General features: G+C 42.8%; 1 protein-coding gene across 1 annotated transcript in view; it reads left to right on the top strand.

Annotated features, from left to right (window-relative positions):
* Window positions 1–735: 735 nt before the first annotated feature.
* Window positions 736–20,612, top strand: part of LOC121539438 (all trans-polyprenyl-diphosphate synthase PDSS2-like) — a 62,057-nt gene continuing 42,180 nt past the window's right edge. Inside the window, exons 1-2 of the mRNA XM_041847938.1 lie at window positions 736–1,374; window positions 12,704–12,841. Coding sequence (XP_041703872.1) covers window positions 1,130–1,374; window positions 12,704–12,841 — 383 coding nt within the window. The 5' untranslated portion in view covers window positions 736–1,129. The remainder of the gene's footprint in view (window positions 1,375–12,703; window positions 12,842–20,612) is intronic.

Below are 20,612 nucleotides of genomic sequence, written 5' to 3' on the forward strand. Positions count from 1 at the left end.
GTGTAATTATTTCACTCCGAATGTTGGATCCTTCTCAGTTTGTTAAATGAAACAATGTTGTATGTTTTGTCGATTTTTCTACAGGCAACCCTAATCTTTCTTTGCTAATTTGCGTGACGGTTTGTACTGAATGACACGTTTCCCCCCAAAACATTCGTCAACGTTCTCGAACAGACTTTGAGGTACGTTTACGCCGTTTGGTGGATGTGGCTTGAAGCAAGCAGTGCATTTTGCCAACCTCTCCCCAACTGGTTGTTCAGAACCGCACAGTTTCCGTTTAACTGAACGTTGCACACCGTTTAATATAAGCCACAAACTTAATAAGCCAGAAAGTTATAAACCCCACCAATTCATTACATTTTAGTCATTTAGCAGACGCTCGTATCCTTACAGTTAGTGAGTGCATAAATGTTTTCTTTTTTCATACATGGGAAATGAACCCACAACCCTGGCGTTGCAAACGCCATGCTCTACCAACTGAGCTACACGGGACTACAATGTATCTTCTTAAAATCTGTTTTTAAACCTAACCCTAACATTAACCACACTGCTAACCTTATGCCTACACTAACCTTAAATGAAGACCAAAAAGCAAATGTTTGTTTTCATACATTTTTACGATATAGCCAGTAGTGGCTCTGCTATATAGTGGAAACCGTTTCTTTGTACTGAACGCAGCCCAGGGCACATCAAGAACTGTTGTAACGTTTTTGCGACATATCGTATTGCGTTTCGTTAAGATGGCGGACTCCTGTGTCAATGCTTAACATGTTAGGTAGTGTGTTACGGAATATTTACAGGACATTTTATAGGATATCTCAAAGGGAATAAGTATCAAATTAAGTAGGGTGATAACATTTTGCATAATACTTATTTCAGTTAATGTGACATTGTCGACAGCGAGGATGATATCCATCATAATAACATTAGGTTCTGCTAGCATGATACATGTAAATATGGATGGATAGCTAGCTACTGTAGCTACATATCTAATACCGTTTAGTTTATTTATTTAATCGACTTAGCTAGCTAGCTATACTCGCTTGTGTTAAGCTTGTATAGAAACCTGTCAAGGATTTGCTTTATATTTGTTTAAATTTTAATTAGTAAATGACCTTCAGCTGTAAAGATGACAGTAATTTGGTCTCGACTCTCGTGCATCGTTTTGCTGAACCGTGGACAGAGGAACATAAGTATTTTCTCCAACACAACGCCTTCTAATTGGAATAAAGTGGTCTCGGATGCAGAGAAAATCGTGGGTTATCCGACTTCCTTTATGAGCCTACGCTGCTTGCTGAGTGATGAACTCAGTAATGTAGCAATGCACGTGAGGAAACTGGTTGGAACAAAACACCCGTTACTCAACACTGCAAGGTATGGTTTACACACAATCATATAGTATTGTACATATTACATAATTTTAGTAATGCAAATGCAAAATCTTCCCATACACAATTCATCATACACAATGCAATTCTAAATTGGCTGTGGTTTTAGAAGACTATATTCTATGGACCTGTCACCATATGCCATCGGGCCACTTCAGCTCACTTTTAGTGACCCAAGCCATGCTGCAGTTAGCCTGGGTACCAGTCTGTTTGTGCCATCATGGCACTCCTTGTCATGGGAGTTGACATGATACACAAACAGATCTGGGACCAGGCAATGCTGCAGTTAGTCACAAAATGCACATTTACATAGAAAAATGCTAAACATCCCTTGTCTGTCACAAATGTTGAATACAATTATATTTAAACTTACTCTGCCGATTTGTCTGTGGTGTTCGTGGTCCATCAGCTGGTCGTAATTTGAGACAAAATATTCACAGGAAAGTATTATTAAAACCTACTTCAAAAAGTGGGTATATGGGCCTCCCGAGTGGCGCAGCGGTCTAAGGCACTTCATTGTACAGTGCCTACAGACCCGGGTTCGATCCCAGGCTGTGTCATAGCCGGCCATGACCGGGAGACCCATAAGGCGGTGCACAATTGGCCCAGCGTCGTCCGGGTTAGGGGAGGGTTTGGCCGGCCAGGAGTTCCTTGTCTCATCGCGCTCTAGTGACTCATTTTGGTGGGCTCGGCGCCTGCAAGCTGACTTCGGTCACCAGCTGGACAGTGTTTCCTCCGACACATTGGTGTGGCTGGCTTCCGGGTTAAGCGAGCAGTGTGTCAAGAAGCAGTGTTTTCGGAGGACACATGGCTCTCGACCTTTGCCTCTCCTGAGTCCGTAGGGGAGTTGCAGCGATGGGACAATACTGTAACTACCAATTGGATATCACGAAATTGGGGAGAAAAAATAAAAAAATTAATTGGGTCTACAGTTGAAGTCGGAAGTTTACATACACCTTAGCCAAATACATTTTAAAGTAAGTTTTTCACAATTCCTGACATTTTAATCCTAGTAAAAATTCCCTGTCTTAGGTCAGTTAGGATCACCACTTTATTTTAAGAATGTGAAATGTCAGAATAATAGTAGAGTGATTTATTTCAGCTTTTATTTCTTTCATCACATTCCCAGTGGGTCAGAAGTTTACATACACTCAATTAGTATTTGGTAGCATTGCCTTTAAATTGTTTAACTTGGGTCAAACGTTTCGGGTAGCCTTCCACAAGCTTCCAACAATAAGTTGGGTGAATTTTGGCCCATTCCTCCTGACAGAGCTGGTGTAACTGAGTCAGGTTTGTAGGCCTCCTTGCTCGCACACGCTATTTCAGTTCTGCCAACACATTTTCTATAGGATTGAGGTCAGGGCTTTGTGATGGCCACTCCAATACCTTGACTTTGTTGTCCTTAAGCCATTTTGCCACAACTTTGGAAGAATGCTTGGGGTCATTGTCCATTTGGAAGACCCATTTGCGACCAACCTTTAACTTCCTGACTGATGTCTTGAGATGTTGCTTCAATATATCCACATAATTTTCCTTCCTCATGATGCCATCTATTTTGTGAAGTGCACCAGTCCCTCCTGCAGCAAAGCACCCCCACAGCATGATGCTGCCACCCCCGTGCTTCATGGTTGGGATGGTGTTCTTAGGCTTTCAAGCAACCCCCTTTTTCCTCCAAACATAACGATGGTCATTATGGCCAAACAGTTCTATTTTTGTTTAATCAGACCAGAGGACATTTCTCCAAAAAGTATGATCTTTGTCCCCATGTGCAGTTGCAAACCGTAGTCTGGCTTTTTTATGGCGGTTTTGGAGCAGTGGCTTCTTCCTTGCTGAGCGGCCTTTCAGGTTATGTCAATGTAGGTCTCGTTTTACTGTGGATATAGATACTTTTGTACCTGTTTCCTCCAGCATCTTCACAAGGTCCTTTGCTGTTGTTCTGGGATTGATTTGCACTTTTCGCACCATAGTACGTTCATCTCTAGGAGACAGAACGCGTCTCCTTCCTGAGCGGTATGACAGCTGCGTGGTCCCATGGTGTTTATACTTGCGTACTATTGTTTGTACAGATGAATGTGGTGAAATTGCTCCCAAGGATGAACCAGACTTGTGGAGGTCTACAACATTTTTTCTGAGGTCTTGGCTTATTTCTTTTGATTTTCCCATGATGTCAAGCAAAGAGGCACTGAGTTTGAAGGTAGGCCTTGAAATACATCCACAGGTACACCTCAAATTAATTAATTTTACCTTTATTTAACTAGGCAAGTCGGTTAAGAACAAATTCTTATTTACAATGACGGCCTACACCGGCCAAACCCGGACGACGATGGGCCAATTGTGCGCCGCCCTATGGGACTCCCAATCACGGCCGGTTGTGATACAGCCTGGAATCGAACCAGGGGGTCTGTAGTGACGCCTCAAGCACTGAGATGCAGTGCCTTAGACCGCTGCGCCACTCGGGAGCCCAAATGACTCAAATTATGTCAATTACCCTATCAGAAGCTTCTAAAGACATGACATCATTTTCTGGAATTTTCCAAACTGTTTAAAGGCACAGTCAACTTAATGTATGTAAACTGGAATTGTGATACAGTGAATTATAAGTGAAATAATCTGTCTGTAAACAATTGTTGGAAAGATTACTTGTGTCATGTACAAAGATGTCCTAACCGACTTGCCAAAACGATAGTTTGTTAATTTGTGGAGTGGTTGAAAAACGTGTATGTAAATTTCCGACTTCAACTGTATGTGTGTGGCAATCAAGATGTGTTTTTGCTCATGACCGAAGGCACGTGCACAAGACGGAAGTACACGCATGCGACCATGCATACTAACCGAAGTCTTACAGGTATGGTTTTGCACATGTGCCAGGTGATAGAAATTTCAACTTCAGTACCAGTGCTTTAAAAAGTCGGGTAAACAATCCTTTCCTGTGGATAATTTTGAGCAGCTGAAGTAACAACACTACGGACAATCGGCAGTGTAAATTCAAATATAATGTTATTCAACAGTCCGGCTTGTAGAGGACCAATCCATGTTCCTATATTTGGTGCACCTACTCTGTCATGTTAGGTTGTATTTTGAGTGGACAATCCCTTTAATTTATTTAATTATGATTTCATTAGAAAACCCAGGGTTTCTGGCGCCTCAGTACAGTCTACGCCAGGGGTATTCAACTCTTACCCTACAAGGTCCGGAGCCTGCTGCTTTTCTGTTCTACCTGATAATTAATTGCACCCACCTTGTGTCCCAGGTCTAAATCAGTCCCTGATTAGAGGGGAACAATAAAAAAAATGCAGTGGAACTGGCTTCGAGGTCCAGAGTTAAGTTTGAGGGGTCTACGCTGTAGGCTAAGTGTGTCAAAATAATGGTATTGAGAGCAAGTGTGATTGACTAGATGGTTAACCATCCTTATGTCTCAGAAAAGTTTGAATTTCTTGTTTTATTTCATGGTTGCTTTTACTGTTCCCAGAGTAAGATGCTGGTGTGTCTTCTTGTTTCTCTGAGCTGTAGAGGACTGAGCTGGGTAGAGTGGCTACCCTCTTGTGGCTTGTACTGGCAATTTAATTGTCTCCTCTCCTCTTACAGAGCCTGCTGGTGTTGTGTGCAAAGTTATGTGTAGACTAGAATGGCTTCCTCTGACAAATAGTGTCATCCAGTAAATGTAACAAAGCAAAAAAAAAGCCTGAAATTAAATGTAAAGATAACAAAACAGATTGGCAAACTTGCTTCTGAAAACAGCCTACAATAAATCAAATGGAGGATTAAAATAAAAAAGAATCAATGATACATTGTGATTGATGGAATAACAACTAAAAGAAAGCCAATTTAAGTGATTTTCCTTCAGTTAATTGTAGTCTACTAAAAGGTGAAACAAAATAAACTTTGTTTTGTTTTATTATTCCATGTCTCAAAATGTGTCTAATTTCAATGAAAAGTCCTATGGAATTTGTGCTGTGTAGATTCTGTTAAATGATCAACCCCAAATGAGTGTGACATTGACAGCGTGACATTAACTCATCTAAACATTTGACCTTAGTTCAAACTGATTCATTACAAAGCCTCATAGCTGAATTTGACCAAATTACCCCTTAAGCATTTACCCTTCCACCACCTCAACAAAGGTATTGCAGGGGAATATCTTATTTTTTACCTCTCTAAACTATCAGCTAGATACAGTGCATTCGGAAAGTATTCAGACCCCTTGACTTTTTCCACATTGTGTTATGTTACAGCCTTATTCTAAAATTGATTAAATTGTTCTACACACAATACCCCATAATGACAAAGCAAAAACAGGTTTTTAGAAATGTTTGCAAATGTATTAAAAATAAAAAAACAGATACCTTATTTACATAAGTACATTCACATTTACATTTTAGTCATTTAGCAGACGCTCTTATCCAGAGCGACTTACAGGAGCAATTAGGGTTAAGTGCCTTGCTCAAGGGCACATTTACGTCATTTAGCAGACGCTCTTATCCAGAGCGACTACAAATTGGTGCATTCACCCTATAGCCAGTGGGATAACCACTTTACAATTATACTTTTTTTTTTTTTTTTGGGGGCGTAGAAGGATTACTTTATCCTATCCCAGGTGTTCCTTAAAGAGGTGGGGTTTCAAATGTCTCCGGAAGGTGGTGAGTCTTTAGGTGCATTTTGGCAAACTCAGAGCGGGCTGTCATGTGCCTTTTACAGAGGAGTGGCTTCCGTCTGGCCACTCTACCATAAAGGCCTGATTGGTAGAATGCTGCAGAGATGGTTGTCCTTGTGGAAGGTTCTCCAATCTCCACAGAGGAACTCTGGAGCTCTGTCAGAGTGACCATCGGATTTTTGGTGACCTCCCTGACCAAGGAAGGCCCTTCTCCCCCGATTGCTCAGTTTGGCCGGGAGGCCAGCTCTAGGAAGAGTCTTGGGGGTTCCAAACTTCTTCCATTTAAGAATGATGGAGGCCACTGTGTTCTTGGGGACCTTTAATGCTGCAGACATTTTTTGGTACCCTTCCCCAGATCTGTGCCTCGACACAATCCTGTCTCAGAGCTCTATGCACAATTCCCTCAACCTCATGGCTTGACATGCACTGTCAACTGTGGGACCTTATATAGACAGGTGTGTGCCTTTCTAAATCATGTCTAATCAATGTAATTTACCACAGGTACACTCCAATCAAGTTGTAGAAACATCTGAAGGATGATCAATGGAAACAGGATGCACCTGAGCTCAATTTTGAGTCTCATAGCAAAGGGTCTGAATACTTATGTAAATAAGGTATTTGTTTTTAATTTAATACATTTGCAAACATTTCTAAAAACCTGTTTTCGCTTTGTCATTATGGGGTATTGTGTGTAGATTTATTATTTATATATATACATACATACACACACACACACACACAGTGCATTCGGAAGGTATTCAGACCCCTTGACATTTTCCACATTTTGTTACGTTACAGCCTTATTCTAAAATTGATTTAACATATATATGTAAATGTATATGTGTGTGTATGTATGTGTGTGTGTATATATATATATATATATACATCTATTTTAGAATAAGGCTGTAACGTAACAAAATGTGGAAAATGTCAAGGGGTCTGAATACTTTCCGAATGCACTGTAGTTAATTAGCCTCCAGTGCCATCTCTCTTCATTGGGGATGAATGGCTCCTCACTGTAAGAAAGAAGGAAAGGGACATGGAATGATAGTGCTGGAATCCAATCCCGCCATTGCAGACGTGTGTGTTAGAAACCGTAGCTCAAGGGTGTAATAACCTATACACCTAAATCTGATATGACAATCCATTTCGGTGTTGTAGCACAGGGGCGAAGTGGACCTCTGACAGTCTGACTCCTCACTGTCAGCTTGGGTTGGCTGGTTCGTATTTCCTACTGTGTCTCCGCACAAGACGCGGCACAGATAAAAATATCCTCAATAGCAGACAGGCAGACCCTTGTGGAGTTGTGTTTCGGTTTTCCCTTTCCTTTCATTCAAAAAAATGCAGCTCAGCTAACTTTGCCCAAAGTCTGGAGTTACAGAGTGTGGCCATGCAGGACAGAGGAACTTTCACTTTGTAGCAGGGAAAGACCTTGACACAGTTTGACTTTTCTCTTCAATTGGCTTCCATTGTTTTCGACAGTTTTTTTGTCCCGCTTTTAATTTTTTTTGTCACATTTTAGGGTTTCAGGAAATATTTAGAGGTAGATGTCGAATCCTATTTTGTACACTGAGTTTATCCAAATGTTACTTTTAAGTAATTAAGGCTTGAGTAATTGTGTACTCACTTAGAAATGGTTATTGGTGCTTTGCCCCAAAAATAGGCTAACTAGGCCTACATGTGATACATTTGAATAATTGTGCAGGTCTAGGTAGACGACCGGTAGATAAGATTCAGAGAGCACTGTAATAAATGGTGGCTAACATGTAGTCCTACCCATTAAAATGACATTGACCCATCTCTCTTTCTCTCTCCCTCTTTCCCTCTCTCCCAGCACTCATCCCAGCCCCACCCCTTTGCAGGAGGGTGATTAAGATTGATTGATGTGCCATGGTGTAGAGACTGGCATGCATATTAATCATTTGTCATCTTCAGGCTGCAGACTTGGCCAGTCTCGCCATTGGCAGACAACATTTTTGGTGTGGTTGCTAATTGAAAGCTATAGGAATTCCAGTGTAATTTCACCCTTCGTAATGTCTGTTTTTACCTTTGAATAAATATATTTTGGTTACATAAAATGTTTCGAGAGGCTAGTCAAAGACCATATCACCTCCTCCCTCCCCAACGCACTCGACCCCCTCCAATTCGCCTACCGCCTTGACAGATCCACGGACGACGCAATCGCCATTGCACTGCACACTGCCCTTACCCACCTGGACAAAAGGAATGCATATGTGAGGATGCTGTTCATCGACTATAGCTCGGCCTTCAATACCATTGTGCCCTATAAGCTCTTTACAAAGCTCACGGCCCTGGGTCTGAACTCCTCTCTAAGCAACTGGGTCCTGAACTTCCTGAAGGGCCGCCCCCAGGTGGTGAACGTAGGTAACATGACCTCCTAGTCACTGATTCTCAACACAGGGGCCCCACAAGGGTACGTCCTCAGTCCTCTCCTGTATTCCCTGTATACCCTCGACTGCGTGGCCTCACACAGTTCCAACTTCATCATCAAGTTTGCTGACGATACAACAGTAGTAGGCCTGATTACCCCCCGACTTTACTCTGCCCCCACCCCAACGACATTCATCACTGTTGCAGTTGTTAATATGTATATAATTTTTGTTTTTACTTCGCTTGGTCCCCACACCCCCACAATGGTCATAATGCTCCCCCTATGGTCATTCCCCCACACCCCCTTAACAGTCTTTACTCTGCCTCCACACCAATGGACATGTATTTATTCATCACTGCTACAGTTGTTATGATGTGTATATAGTGCTATTTTCTATTTATATATTTATTTTTTTAAATTACCATTTTCATTATTTACTTTCACTTAGTCCTGCATGTTGGAGCTCGGAGCCTAAGATTTTCACTGTACCCTGCAATCACACCTGCAACCCTGTACAAAAACTCTGAATCTCTGAATCTGATGTAGGAGGTATTTTAGAAACCTGGCAAAAATGTGTTGAATTTTGTTGTGGTTCACCTAGGCTACATGCTGTTCTTTTTACCACTACGAACACTGTAAAGTATCAGACCACAACTTACATTATTTCATGTGATGGTTTTCGTTAGGGTCCATTGGATTTAACAGATCTAATTAGACTTGTCACATTCCTCGCTTATCTATTGCACTTACCGTATCTCCTATCATCTCCCCTTTTTATTTCTCTCTATTCCCCTCTCCCTGCCCGTCTCTCTCCCTCTCCCCTTCCTTCTCTCTTCCTCCGCCTCTCTTTCTACCGCTCTCTCTTATTCCTCTGCCTTTTGCTCTCTCCCTTCATTTTCTGTCTGTCTCTTTCTTCCCCTCCTCTGCGTCGCTCCCTCTCCCCATCTCTCTCCCCTCCCTGTGGTGCAGGGCTGGGTCAGGGGGAGGGAGACTGTCTTGTGGAGGCTGGTGTATGGGCTTGAGCAGAATGGGCGGTGCTCAGTGTCTACTCGGGGCTCTAACTAGAGTGTGATTCATGGCACAGGGGGCTCCCTGGGGACAGGATTAGATGTGCTCTGTCTAAACGCTCCCCCGGGACCACAGATATTTTATCTCCAGAGTGGCCAGCCCAGTGCTAGCCTTGCAGCTCTGCTTGAACTGTGTGTTGTGCCACAGCTGATCAATATGGTTAGGTCTTTAATGATTCATTAGTCTCTTGTTGAAGCTTGCTTATTTAACACAGTGCCACCGACGAGGCCCACTACCAAGGACTGTGGCCTCTCCTTCTCCGGCCCAGACGGCACCCCTAGCCGCGTCCTCAGAGCATGCGGAGACCAGCTGGCTGGTGTGTTTACGGACATATTCAATCTCTCCCTTTCCCAGTCTGCTGTTCCCACATGCTTCAAGATGGCCACCATTGTTCCTATACCCAAGAAAGCAAAGGTAACTGAACTAAATGACTATCGCCCTGTAGCACTCACCTCTGTCATCATGAAGTGCTTTGAGAGACTAGTCAAGGATCATATCACCTCTGCCTTACTTGTCACCCAAGACCCACTTCAATTTGCTTACCGCCCCAATAGATCCACAGACGATGCAATCGCCATCACACTGCCCTATCCCATCTGGACAAGAGGAATACCTATGTAAGAATGCTGTTCATTGACTATAGCTCAGCATTCAACACCATAGTACCCTCCAAGCTCATCATTAAGCTCGAGGCCCTGGGTCTGAACCCCGCCCTGTGCAACTGGGTCCTGGACTTCCTGACGGGCCGCCCCCAGGTGGTGAAGGTAGGAAACAACATCTCCACTTCGCTGATCCTCAACACTGGGGCCCCACAAGGGTGCATGCTCAGCCCCCTCCTGTACTCCCTGTCCACATCGACGGGACCACAGTGGAGTGTTGGTAGAGCATGGCGCTTGCAACGCCAGGGTTGTGGGTTCGATTCCCACGGGGGACCAGTATGAAAAAGTGTATACACTCACTAACTCTAAGTCGCTCTGGATAAGAGCGTCTGCTAAATGACTAATAATAATAATAATATGCCATTTAGCAGACGCTTTTATCCAAAGTGACTTACAGTCATGCGTGCATAAATGTTTACGTATGGGTGGCCCCGGGGATCGAACCCACTACCCTGGCGTTACAAGCGCCATGCTCTACCAATTGAGCTACAGAGGACCACGACTAAAATGTAAAAATGAGAAGGTGGAAAGCTTCAAGTTCCTTGGCGTACACATTACTGACAAACTGAAATGGTCCACCCACGCAGGCAGTGTGGTGAAGAAGGCGCAACAGAGCCTCTTCAACCTCAGGAGGCTGAAGAAATTTGGCTTGGCACCTAAAACCCTCACAAACTTTTACAGATGCACAATTGAGAGCATCCTGTCGGGCTGTATCACCGCATGGTACGGCAACTGCACCGCCCGCAACCGCAGGGCTCTCCAGAGGGTGGTGCGGTCTGCCGAACGCATTACCGGGGGCAAACTACCCACCCTCCAGCACCCGATGTCACAAGAAGGTCAAAAAGATCATCAAGGACATCAACCACCCGAGCCACTGCCTGTTCACCCCGCTATCATCCAGAAGGCGAGGTCAGTACAGGTGCATCAAAGCTGGGACCGAGATAATGAAAAACAGCTTCTATCTCAAGGCCATCAGACTGTTAAATAGCCATCACTAGCACATTAGAGGCTGCTGCTGCCTATTGAAATCACTGGCCACTTTAAGAAATGGAACACTAGTCACTTTAATAATGTTTACATATCTTGCACTACTCATCTCATATGTATATACTGTATTCTATAATATTCTACTGTATCTTAGTCCATGCCGCTCTGTCATTGCTTGTCCATATATGTATATATTCTTAAATCCCATTCCTTACTAGATTTGTGTGTTTTGGGTATATGTTGTGAAATTGTTAGATATTACTTACATTTACATTTACGTCATTTAGCAGACGCTCTTATCCAGAGCGACTTACAGTTAGTGAGTGCATACATTTATTTATTTATTTTATTTTTCATACTGGCCCCCCGTGGGAATCGAACCCACAACCCTGGCATTGCAAACGCCATGCTCTACCAACTGAGCTACATCCCTGCTGGCCATTCCCTCCCCTACCCTGGACGACGCTGGGCCAATTGTGCGCCGCCCCATGGGTCTCCCGGTCACGGCCAGCTACGACAGAGCCTGGATTCGAACCAGGTTCTCTAGTGGCACAGCTAGCACTGCGATGCAGTGCCTTAGACCACTGCGCCACTCGGGAGATAGTTGTTTTTGTTAGATATTACTGCACTGTCAGAGCTAGAAGCACAGGTATTTCTCTACACCCGCAATAACTTCTGCTAAACACGTGTATGTGACAAATAAAATTTGATTTGATTTGATTTAAAGCTACTCTGTGAGATATATATATTTTTTACCATAAGAGTGGGGTCCACAAACAAAAATGGAGTAGTGGAGCAAATTCCTAGGTGCGTTCAATGACATATACATTTTCACAAATAGCAAATCAAGTTATTCCCTCACCTCCCCATAGCTGTGCTCTCAGGTTGACATTTTCCCCTAGCAATTAAAAAAAGTTTGTCTGGCATTTCAGCTACTGAAAATGTTTATCTAACTCAGAATTCTTGACTGAACAGAAAGCCCCTCCACTATTTGCAATGATGTAGCCCAAATAATCTTTGGCAATGCAGCTGATTTAATGATGATCTTGAAAAGCAGTTGTCTTCATGAGTGTGTCGACCTTTCTCTATGCGTCACCCCCATGAAGCAGCAATTAGCCATTTTGTTTGCTTAGCGATGATGTGAGTGAGAGGGAATAAAGGGATTTTTGTGGCACCCCTGGAGAGAGGTGGTGAAAGCTACATACAACCTCATTAGCATAGTCGCACCACATCTCATTTCCATACAATTACTGGCCATTTTCTTTGTCATTGTTAAGAGGTTGCTTACTTAGCCTGCCATCCCAAGCCAATTCCCTGCTTGGCAGAATGGATTTTTGGATGATGAAAATATGTTTGTTTTTTTACTCCTGAAGGACATTTCTTTAAATGTGTGGGAACTAACAAATATCCTACATGAAATGGCCAATTTATTCAAATTCAAGATGTGACACATGGGATGCCTGTTTTGTGGATTTTCTGTGTATGAAACAGTGCATATTCCCCACATGTATAAACCCTTACCCAACAATGTGTAATTGATGCCTGTTCCTCTTCTCAGGGGCTTCGTCTATGACAGTAGAAATAACCTTCAGATGAGGGGCCTGGTGGTCCTACTGATGTCCAAGGCAGCCGGTCCCAGCCAGCACACAGCCTCAGACCTCCTCCCCCAGGACATGGTCAGCGGCATCTACCCCAGGTAAACACGCCTCTCTGGGGCTTTGTCTTCACATTCTTCTATAGCTTCCTTTCCTTTATTACCACTGACTTGGTGAAAAGACAGGAACATACTTTTCATTGCTCCTGATCTGACAGCAAACACACCAGCTCCAATTGATGTCCTTTTTTCCGATGACGACATTCACTCATGCGCGCACACCGCACATACACAGAATGTTGCCCAGAACAGGGAATTTTGTGTGAAGATCACTCTACAACCTTGCCAAGTGGTTTCCAGAAGTCGCTGTTGTGTTTGGCAGGTGATGCACTAGGTATCTGAATGGCCCTTTTCTTGCTCCTAGCTGGCAAGCAGCACTGCCTCTACTAAAGGATCAGTGAGGGAGTCTGTCAAGCAGGGCGGGTGGGGGGGATATTGTGGGGTGGCTGTAATGAATATGCGTACAGTCTGACTTATCAAGTTATTAACCATGGACAAGATTAGGGCACCAGCTATTGAAATGACCAACAATTCAGATTACAGAGAATGAACGGTATCTTGAAAACTACTTCTGTATGTTTTTTAATCTTCTGTTTTGGACTCGACGTGTCAATGTATGGTTCATACATGCATAGTACACCATTTGTTATCTTTTCCTGGTGGAGAAAACCTAGAAATACATTGAATGAATAAAATATTCGGAGTGGCTACGTTTCCGGATTTTCTGGAACCCAGAAGTTTTGGACTAAAGATAGATTTCTGCGCATGTGCAGGATCCGCTGTGCACTTCCCCCTTCAGAGTCCTTTCAGCTGTGCTCACTCATTCCGTGACTCCTCTGCCGCTTGTTCGAACAAACGTAGTTATTTATCTGTTGTAACAGTGATCAAATCAAACATAAGCATGACACAACAGGCATTCTAGAGATTTCAGTTAGCCTACATGCAGCTATTAAGGCAAGCTATATACAGTAGTGGTCAAAAGTTTTGAGAATGACACAAATATTAATTTTCACAAAGTCTGCTGCCTCAGTTTTTATGATGGCAATTTGCATATACTCCATAATGTTATGAAGAGTGATCAGATGAATTGCAATTAATTGCAAAGTCCCTCTTTGATATGAAAATGAACTTAATCCCCCAAAAACACTTCCACTGCATTTCAGCCCTGCCACAAAAGGACCAGCTGCCATCATGTCAGTGATTCTCTCTGTTAACACAGGTGAGAGTGTTGACGAGGACAAGGCTGGAGATCACTCTGTCATGCTGATTGAGTTAGAATAACAGACTGGAAGCTTTAAAAGGAGGGTGGTGCTTGAAATCATTGTTCTTCCTCTGTTAACCATGGTTACCTGCAAGGAAACACGTGCCGTCATCATTGCTTTGCACAAAAAGGGCTTCACAGGCAAGGATATTGCTGCTAGTAAGATTGCACCTAAATCAACCATTTATCGGATCATCAAGAACTTCAAGGAGAGAGGTTCAATTGCTGTGAAGAAGGCTTCAGGGCGCCCAAGAAAGTCCAGCAAGCGCCAGGACCGTCTCCTAAAGTTGATTCAGCTGCGGGATCGGGGCACCACCAGTGCAGAGCTTGCTCAGGAATGGCAGCAGGCAGGTGTGAGTGCATCTGCACGCACAGTGAGGCGAAGACTTTTGGAGGATGGCTTGGTGTCAAGAAGGGCAGCGAGGAAGCCACTTCTCTCCAGGAAAAACATCAGGGACAGACTGATATTCTGCAAAAGGTACAGGGATTAGACTGCTGAGGACTGGGGTAAAGTCATTTTCTCTGATGAAACCCCTTTCCGATTGTTTGGGGTATCTGGAAAAAAGCTTGTCTGGAGAAGACAAGGTGAGCGCTACCATCAGTCCTGTGTCATGCCAACAGTAAAGCATCCTGAGACCATTCATGTGTGGGGTTGCTTCTCAGCCAAGGGAGTGGGCTCACTCACAATTTTGCCTAAGAACACAGCTATGAATAAAGAATGGTACCAACACATCCTCCGAGAGCAACTTCTCCCAACCATCCAAGAACAGTTTGGTGACGAACAATGCCTTTTCCAGCATGATGGAGCACCTTGCCATAAGGCAAAAGTGATAACTAAGTGGCTTGGTGAACAAAACATCGACATTTTGGGTCCATGGCCAGGAAACTCCCCAGACCTTAATCCCATTTGAGAATTTGTGGTCAATCCTCAAGAGGCGGGTGGACAAACAAAAACCCACAAATTCTGACAAACTCAAAGCATTGATTATGCAAGAATGGGCTGCCATCAGTCAGGATGTGGCCCAGAAGTTAATTGACAGCATGCCAGGGCGGATTGCAGAGGTCTTGAAAAAGAAGGGTCAACTCTGCAAATATTGACTCTTTGCATAAACGTAATGTAATTGTCAATAAAAGCCTTTGACACTTATGGAATGCTTGTAATTATACTTCAGTATACCATAGTAATACTAAATGGTAATCATTTTGCACTATGGCCTATTTATTGCCTTACCTCCATAACTTACTACATTTGCACACACTGTATATAGATTTTCTATTGTGTTATTGACTGTACGTTTTGTTTATCCCATATGTAACTCTGTGTTGTTGTTTTTATCGCACTGCTTTGCTTTATCTTGGCCAGGTCGCAGTTGTAAATGAGAACTTGTTCTCAACTGGTTTACCTGGTTAAATAAAGGTGAGAAAAAGAAAAAAAATTGTAACATCTGACAAAAATATCTAAAAACACTGAAGCAGCAAACTTTGTGAAGACCAATACTTGTGTCATTCTCAAAACTTTTGACCACGACTGTACAAAGTATATCAACCAGCAAGACACAGACAGACAGTCAATAGCGATTTAATGTGCAAACATTGGCTATTGGGAGGCAGAGTTCTTTTTTCAGCAACTCTGGCTATATGGCAGCATAACTATAAAGATGACATCATCACACAAAACGCTGATAGTTTTGGCCCAATGCAATGTATAGACTCTTTAATCGTAGCCTCGGTTTAAAATACTTAGTGCATGTGAGTTATGCACTTGTCCCTTTCATAGTGAATGCGCATTTACAAATTCGGAACATACTGTATTGTACGCATTGGAATTCGTAACAAATCATGCGAATTGGAGGACGTAACATATCAATCATACGAAATGGATAATGGACATCCACAAATGCATACGTAACATATCATATTAAATGGAGGGACACAAATGTACTTGTTACGTTAGAAGATAATTGTCAACACGATCAGAAACACTGTGCTCACAACCTTTATCTCCTAAATTGTGTCGCTGGTGTATGTTGTTTGAATTTTGGAATATAAATTGCGCAGTAGGCTATAAGGCTTTTACCAGGTGCGAGTCCATCTATTTATCCTGTTGGCGCCACAACACATTTAACTTATATGCGCTCGAGAAATCTATACTGAAGCAAACGTTCACCCACTTTTTTGATAAGAAAATATCGACCTACCTTTTTGTTATGTCAACCATCCATCAAAATCAAATAATTCCATGTGTCTTCCTTCTGTCTTTATAAACGTTCACACACATATTCCATGATATGGGGTAATCTGGGCAACATCAGCTGTTGATTGCCAGCGATCATCATTCATCACGTAACGTAATCGAATTCTATATATAATCAATACACAACTTCCAAGGAATAGGGTATTTGATGCAAACATAAGTATCATTTTTCCATTGTATACATTTACATTATCACCTTTGCTCGCTCGTGGAAGGCAATTTGGCCCTGGCTTGCAAACGAAATCTGTTGCATCATTTTGTAAATGATTGTCATTTACTCTACCGATTTGAACATGTAAATCTAATAACCGCATATTTTATTTACCCCAATAAGAAATGGGACAGCAAGCATAAATCACATTTCGATAGATGCATCAGTAGGCTATCTGCAAAGGGGAAATTATTTATAGATACAAAGTGCTTTCATTTCTAAACGGTAAAAACAAAGTTGGATGAAAATGCCCTCAAATAAAAGGTCACATTCTGTACTGTCGCCTCATTTGAAACATTTTAATTACAAATCCAAAGTGCGGGAGTAGAGAGCCAAATTTAAAAGTTTTAGCTTCACTTTCCAAATAAATACAGAGAGGAGTGTATGTTCGCTGTCAGCTGGTGGCTACTATAGGAAAGTTACAATCTAATAAAACATTAGTTAAATAACAAATTATTTTAGTCCAGGGGTCGTGTTAACCCAGGATTCTGTGTTTAATATGCAGAAAAGGAAAGATAAAACGCAGAAAAATATCTATCTTGCTGCGTTTTGTAAAAGCAGATCTAGAAAGGCTTCAGTCAGGTTTAGCTCCATATCATGAATGTAAGAGGAGTAATTTTGTGCTTCAGTTATATTTGCTCTAGTCATTGGATCACCAGACAGCACTCTGACTGATGTGTATGCTACTTTTCTCCGGTAATTTCCTCTGGTGTAGTTTTTCTCTTCGTAAAATGTAAGATTAACTTGAAGCAAAACATTAGGAAATCTAGCTGGCTACATTCTTGCTATGATAAACATAATTATAATTGCCATGCATATTTTTTGCAAAAATACCTTGCTTTAGTAAACTAATTTACTTATGTGTGGCTGCTAGCAAAATGGCATTGCACATGTCTGTTGTCATCTGATAAATATTGAATGTATTGCACTAAATGAAAAGCTGAAATGTCTTGAGTCAATAAGTGTGCTTAATAAGTCACATAAGTTGCATGGACTCTGTGTGCAATAATAGTGTTTAACATGATTTTTAAATGACTACCCCATCTCTGTACCCCACACATACAATTATCTGTAAGGTCCCTCAGTCGAGCAGTGAATTTCAAGCACAGATTCCACCACAAAGACCAGGGAGGTTTTCCAATGGTTCGCAAAGAATGGCATCTATTGGTAGATGGGTAAAAAAAAGCAGACAATGAATATACCTTTGAGCATGATGCAGTTATTAATTACACTTTGGATGGTATATCAATACACCCAGTCACTACAAAGATACAGGCACCCTTCCTAACTCGGTTGCAAAAAAAAAAGAAGAAGAAATAAACCGCTTTGATTTCACCATGAGGCCAATGGTGATTTTAAAACAGGCTGTGATACGAGAACTGAGGCTGGATCAACAACATGGTAGTTACGCCACAATATTTACATAAATTACAGAGTGGAAAGAAGGAAGCATGTAAATAAATATCAAATTCCAAACCATGCATCCTGTTTGCAATATGGCACTAAAGTAATACTGCAAAAATGTGGCAAAGAAATTAACTTTTTGTCCTGAATACAAAGCATTATGTTTGGGGTATATCCAACACATCACCAAAAACATATTTTCAAGCATGGTGGTGGCTGCATCATGTTATGGGTATGCTTGTCATTGGCAAGGATTAGGTAGATAAAAATAAACGTAATAGAGCTAAGTACAGGCAAAATCCTAGAGGAAAACATGGTTGTCTGCTTTCCAACAGACATTGGGAGACAAATTCACCTTTTAGCAGGACAATTACCTAAATCACAAGGCCAAATATACACTGGAGTTGCTTACCAAGACGACATGGTATGTTCCTGAGTGGCCTAAATGAGGCTGCATTTATTGTAGCCAGGGATTTTAACAAAGCAAATTTGAGGACTAGGCTGCCGAAGTTCTATCAACATATCGACTGTTGTACTCGCGCTGCTAAAATCCTCGACCATTGCTATTCAAACTTCCGAGATGGTTATAAGGCCCTCCCCCGCCCTCCTTTCGGCAAATCTGACCACGACTCCATTTTGCTTCTCCCGTCCTATAGGCAGAAACTCAAACAGGAAGTACCCGTGCTAAAGACTATTCAACGCTGGTCTGACCAATCGGAATCCACGCTTCAAGATTGTTTTGATCACGCGGACTGGGATATGTTCCGGGTAGCTTCCGAAAATAATTTAGAAATATACACTGAAATGGTGACTGAGTTTATCAGGAAGTGTATAGGAGATGTTGTGCCTACTGTGACTATTAAAACCTACCCTAACCAGAAACCGTGGATAGACGGCAGCATTCGAGCAAATCTGAAAGCGCGAACCACCGCATTCAACCATGGCAAGGTGACTGGGAATATGGCAGAATACAAACAGTGTAGCTACTCACTCCGCAAGGCAATTAAACTGGCAAAACATCAGTATAGAGACAAAGTGGAGTCGCAATTCAACTGCTCAGACACGAGACGTATGTGGCAGAGTCTACAGACAATCACGGACTACAAAAAGAAAACCAGCCACGTCGCCGACACCGACGTCTCGCTTCCAGACAAGCTAAACACCTTCTTCGCCCGCTTTGAAGATAACACAGTGCCACTGACGAGGCCCACTACCAAGGACTGTGGCCTCTCCTTCTCCATGGCCGACGTGATTAAGACATTTAAGCATCTTAACCCCGCAAGGCTGCCGGCCCAGACGACATCCCTAGCCGCGTCCTCAGAGCATGCGCAGACCAGCTGGCTGGTGTGTTCATGGACATATTCAATCTCTCCCTTTCCTAGTCTGCTATTCCCACATGCTTCAAGATGGCCACCATTGTTCCTGTACCCAAGAAAGCAAAGGTAACTGAACTAAATGACTATTGCCCTGTAGCACTCACCTCTGTCATCATGAAGTGCTTTGAGAGACTAGTCAAGGATCATATCACCTCTACCTTACCTGTCACCCTAGGCCCACTTCAATTTGCTTACCACCCCAATAGATCCACAGACAATGCAATTGCCATCACACTGCCCTATCCCATCTGGACAAGATTAATACCTATGTAAGAATGCTGTTAATTGACTATAGCTCAGCATTCAACACCATAGTACCCTCCAAGGTCCTGGACTTTCTGACGGGCCGCCCCCAGGTGGTGAAGGCAGGAAACAACATCTCCACTTCGCTGATCGTCAACACTGGGGCCCCACAAGGGTGCGTGCTCAGCCCCCTCCTGTACTTCCTGTTCACCCATGATTGCGTGGCCAAGCACGCCTCCAACTCAATCATCAAGTTTGCAGACGACACAACAGTAGTAGGCTTGATTACCAACAATGACGAGACCGCCTACAGGGAGGAGGTGAGGGCTCTGGGAGTGTGGTGGCAGGAAAATAACCTCTCACTCAACATCAACAAAACAAAGGAGATGATCGTGGACTTCAGGAAACAGCAGAGGGTGCACCCCCCTATCCACATCGACAGGACCGCAGTGGAGAAGGTGGAAAGCTTCAAGCCGCCCACAACCGCAGGGCTCTCCAGAGGGTGGTGCGGTCTGCCGAACGCATTATCGGGGGCAAACTACCCGCCCTCCAAGACACATACAGCACCCGATGTCACAGGAAGGCCAAAAAGATCATCAAGGACATCAACCACCCGAGCCACTGCCTGTTCACCCCGCTATCATCCAGAAGGCGAGGTCAGTACAGGTGCATCAAAGCTGGGACCGAGATAATGAAAAACAGCTTCTATCTCAAGGCCATCAGACTGTTAAATAGCCATCACTAGCACATTAGAGGCTGCTGCTGCCTATTGAAATCACTGGCCACTTTAAGAAATGGAACACTAGTCACTTTAATAATGTTTACATATCTTGCACTACTCATCTCATATGTATATACTGTATTCTATAATATTCTACTGTATCTTAGTCCATGCCGCTCTGTCATTGCTTGTCCATATATGTATATATTCTTAAATCCCATTCCTTACTAGATTTGTGTGTTTTGGGTATATGTTGTGAAATTGTTAGATATTACTGCACTGTCGGAGCTAGAAGCACAAGCATTTCGCTACACCCGCTATAACATCTGCTAAACACGTATGT

The sequence above is a fragment of the Coregonus clupeaformis genome, chromosome 25, assembly GCF_020615455.1.
Source record: "Coregonus clupeaformis isolate EN_2021a chromosome 25, ASM2061545v1, whole genome shotgun sequence".
In the NCBI taxonomy this organism is placed as follows: Eukaryota; Metazoa; Chordata; class Actinopteri; order Salmoniformes; family Salmonidae; genus Coregonus; species Coregonus clupeaformis.